Genomic DNA, 3,621 nt, shown 5'->3' with positions numbered 1-3,621 from the left:
TCTTCTTCTGGTTGAGCTCTGATCATCCAGTCATTGAAACCAGGTCAAGTGGGTATTATCTGCAAGTGTGGGTGTTCTTGTGCATATGCCCTCTCTTCTTATCCACTGGACTCTTCACTCTCCACTCTAGTCGTCTGTGGCTATGTCACTGACTCTGGACCCAAGAGTACCCAAGTCTTGCCACACTGCTGGGTTCACAGAAGTCTATTGAACATTGTAGGGATTAGCACGCCACTTCATTGCTGTTTTTCCCTCACTTTCCCTTATCGGTGATGAGCGTGGTCCCCAATCAGAGTGTGTATTCCCATTGAGTCTTAGTCTTGGAAGGGGGTTTGTACTGAGGGGACCCGACCACTTGCCTTGATGTTTTCTCAGCAAGCAACTTGCTTGATCTTGTAGTAACAGTCAGTCTGCCTCTATTGTTTTGTATTTTTCCTGTAGATCTTTCTTTCAAGAAGTATCTTCTGTTCTTCTAGCCACTCCAGGCTGGATGGCTCATATTTCTTGTGGGTGAATACCAAGTAGAGGAATTGATGGATCATAAGGTATTTCTACTTCCAACCTTCTGAGGAAGCACCATATTGCTTTCCAGAGAGGTTGGACCATTTTGCAATCCCATCAGCAATGCAGAAGCGTCTCAGTCTCTCCACATCCTCACCAGCATTTATTGTCCTCTACTTTTTTTATCTTGGCCATTATTACTGGTGTGAGATGATATCTCATTGTTGTTTTGATTTACATCTCTCTCTAATGGCTAGTGATCATAAACATTTCTTCATATGCTTGTTGGCTGCCTGGATTTCCTCCTTGGTGACATTCATGTTCTGTGCCAATTTTTAAATTGGATTATTTGTCTTTTTATTGTAGAGGTGTTACAGTTTCCTATATAGTTTAGAAATGAGTCCCTTGCCTGATGTGTCATTGCAAAAGATTTTTTCCCATTCTGTGGGTTCCCTTTTTACTCTTCCCACCAGTCACTCTTGGGCAACCCTATACAAGATGACTATGAGACAGAACTGACTTGATGGTACTTAACAACTATAACAATGTGAACGTTATCTCAGACCTGAGTTTCTATTGAAAGATTAGTTTCAAATGTGTTATGGCTAAAAAGAAAAAATTGAAAGTCAAATGTTTAATTCTTCAGCCTGTAAAATAGCCTTATGAAATATGATATGCTTACACAGGAGGACTTTCAATACATTATACTTGCCATACCCAGGGACATTTGACTTATTTTTATTATTGGTATCTGTCATTGGATAGTAGACCTCCTTGGCAGAAGAAACATATTTAGCTGCCTCCAAATTTACTATAAGCCTTTGTATTACTGTAGTTCATGGAAAGACAATACTAAAATTGATGAATTATTATTTTGTTTGGGAAACAAAAGATTATGGTAGATCATTAAATACAACTCCTATTTGCACAAAGGAATGTATTGTTGTTAAGTGCCATTGAGTCAGTTCTGAGTAATAATAACCCTGTATAGAGTTTCCAAGGAGCAGCTAAGGGGTTTGAACCACCAACCTGGTGGCTAGCTATACAGTTCTCATCCTACAGTGTCTCACCAAGACTCAATTTATAATATTGTCTAGGAAGAGTAGTTAAGTGTTAATTTCTTTTCTAACTTTTCAGAAAGGTATATATATATAATTGCTAGCAATGGTTAGAGCAGTATTAGGAGTCCTATGGTGGTGCTAGAGTCCTGGTGTGGCAGTTTAGGATAAGCATTGAACTGCTAACTACAAGGTCATCATTTCTGCTCTCATACAGATTTGCAGTCTCAGAAACCCTGTACAAGGATGCTATGAATCAGAATCAACTCCGTGGCACACAACCACCACCAACCACCATTAGAGAGTTAAAGGGGTCCTGGTGGCACTGTGACTAAGTGTTCACAGTTAGAACCCAACAGCTGTTCCATTGAAGAAAGATGTGGAAGTGTGCTTCCATAAAAATGTACAACCTTAGAAACCATTGGGGGCGCTATACTCTGTCACTGTGAGTCATGGTTAACTTGATTACATTGGGTGTTTGGAGATTACAGAGTCATGGACAAGACAGAATTAAGAAAAGCTAGAAAAAATTAATAGAGGATGGTGACTTAAAATTGTAAGAAAAGTTTATATTCAAATTATAAGAAATTGTAAGAAAAGTTTACATTCAAATTATACTAAAAGAGATAAGATTAAAAGAGGCTGTGAGGAAGTGGTATTTCTACATATGTGCTCAATTACTAGGGTTTAAAGACAGTATACTTCAGTTTGTAATCTCAAAGACAGTTGTGTGTCTGATTGTGGGGAAGAGACTTATTGTGAAATATGGAGCAGATGTTCATGCTTGTGAGACATGGAGACAGAAATGTCTAATTTTGAGAGATCAATATTTACAATTGTGGAGTTTGGCATTCTTAATCTGATTTTAAAATCGTCCCTAAAAAAACACACACAGGCCGGAAGTATTGTGCGCCCTGACCACTCCTCATGGCCGCGGTGGCTGGTTGGACGCGGTGCGGTGTTCACTGAGCTGCGAGCCCAGTGGGCGTGTGCCGACCTCCGGCAGGCTTCCGCGTGCCCCTGGGCTCCGCACCCCTAATGCTGCGCGAGTGCTGAGCCCGCCCTGCCGGGACAATGGTGAAGTATTTCCTGGGCCAGAGCGTGCTCCGGAGTTCCTGGGACCAAGTGTTCGCTGCCTTCTGGCAGCGGTATCCGAACCCCTACGGCAAACATGTCTTGACGGAGGACATAGTACACCGGGAGGTGATCCCTGACCAGAAGCTCCTGTCCAGGCGACTCCAGACCAAGACCAACAGGATGCCCCGCTGGGCTGAGCGACTGTTTCCTCCTGCCATTGTTGCTCACTCGGTGTACATCCTGGAGGACTCTATTGTGGACCCACAAAATCAGACCATGGCCACCTTCACTTGGAACATCAACCATGCCCGGCTGATGGTGGTGGAGGAACGCTGCGTTTACTGTGTGAACTCTGATAACAGTTGTTGTTGTTGTTAAGTGCCATCGAGTCGGGTCCGACCCACAGTGGCTGGACCGAAATTCACCGGGAAGCCTGGGTCTCCTCAAGCTTGTTTGGCGTCTCCAGAGCTGTCCAGGAATTTGGTCTGGCCGGGTTTAAAAGCAATGTGACCAAGACTATGAAGGGGTTTGAATATATTTTGGCCAAGCTGCAAGGTGAGGCCCCTTCTAAAACACTTGTAGAAACAGCCAAGGAAGCCAAGGAAAAGGAAAAGGAGACGGCACTGGCAGCTACAGAAAAGGCTAAGGACCTTGCCAACAAGGCAGCCACCAAGAAGCAGCAGCAGCAGTTTGTGTAGACATCCTGGCCTTCCCAGCACCACCGCCGCCCCACACCAGACAATCCAGCTCCACCCCTTCTGGCCTATCCCTAATGTGCTTTCTTATTAAAAGTCAGCTTCAAAAAAAAAAAAAAAAAAAAAACCACACACACAGCTGCATTTAGAATTCTATTTCTTTTTTAGGTAAAGAGACAAAAGGTGGTTATCACATCTTGAAGCTTTTCATCTCTGAATATTATCATTAGACATGCAGCCAGAGTGCTCCTTGGAGGCCAAGATAGACAAACTTCATCTCTCATACTTTG

At 43.1% G+C, this 3,621-nt stretch overlaps 1 protein-coding gene across 2 annotated transcripts; it reads left to right on the top strand.

Moving 5' to 3' along the window:
* The first annotated feature begins 2,633 nt into the window (after positions 1-2,633).
* Positions 2,634-3,334, top strand: LOC102829676 (PRELI domain-containing protein 1, mitochondrial-like). Of its 2 annotated transcripts, XM_006874559.1 has the most exons (3): positions 2,634-2,994; positions 3,039-3,191; positions 3,225-3,334. In XM_006874559.1, exons 1-3 carry the CDS (start codon positions 2,634-2,636, stop codon positions 3,332-3,334), a joined length of 624 nt encoding a protein of 207 aa, XP_006874621.1. The 2 variants fall into 2 exon arrangements, with proteins under 2 accessions (XP_006874621.1, XP_006874620.1); XM_006874558.1 differs by having other exon boundaries at positions 3,039-3,334.
* Positions 3,335-3,621: the final 287 nt, after the last annotated feature.

The sequence above is a fragment of the Chrysochloris asiatica genome, unplaced genomic scaffold (assembly GCF_000296735.1).
Source record: "Chrysochloris asiatica unplaced genomic scaffold, ChrAsi1.0 scaffold00285, whole genome shotgun sequence".
In the NCBI taxonomy this organism is placed as follows: domain Eukaryota; kingdom Metazoa; phylum Chordata; class Mammalia; order Afrosoricida; family Chrysochloridae; genus Chrysochloris; species Chrysochloris asiatica.
Note: the sequence above shows the minus strand (reverse complement) of the source record. Positions and strands in the feature narration are given on the sequence as shown.

Bases quoted from the DNA above. Each gene is read 5' to 3' on its own strand.
- LOC102829676 (XM_006874558.1), top strand. From the start codon at position 2,634: ATGGTGAAGTATTTCCTGGGCCAGAGCGTGCTCCGGAGTTCCTGGGAC. The intron at 2,995-3,038 runs ACAGTTGTTGTT...CGGGTCCGACCC, and splicing joins TTACTGTGTGAACTCTGATA to ACAGTGGCTGGACCGAAATT.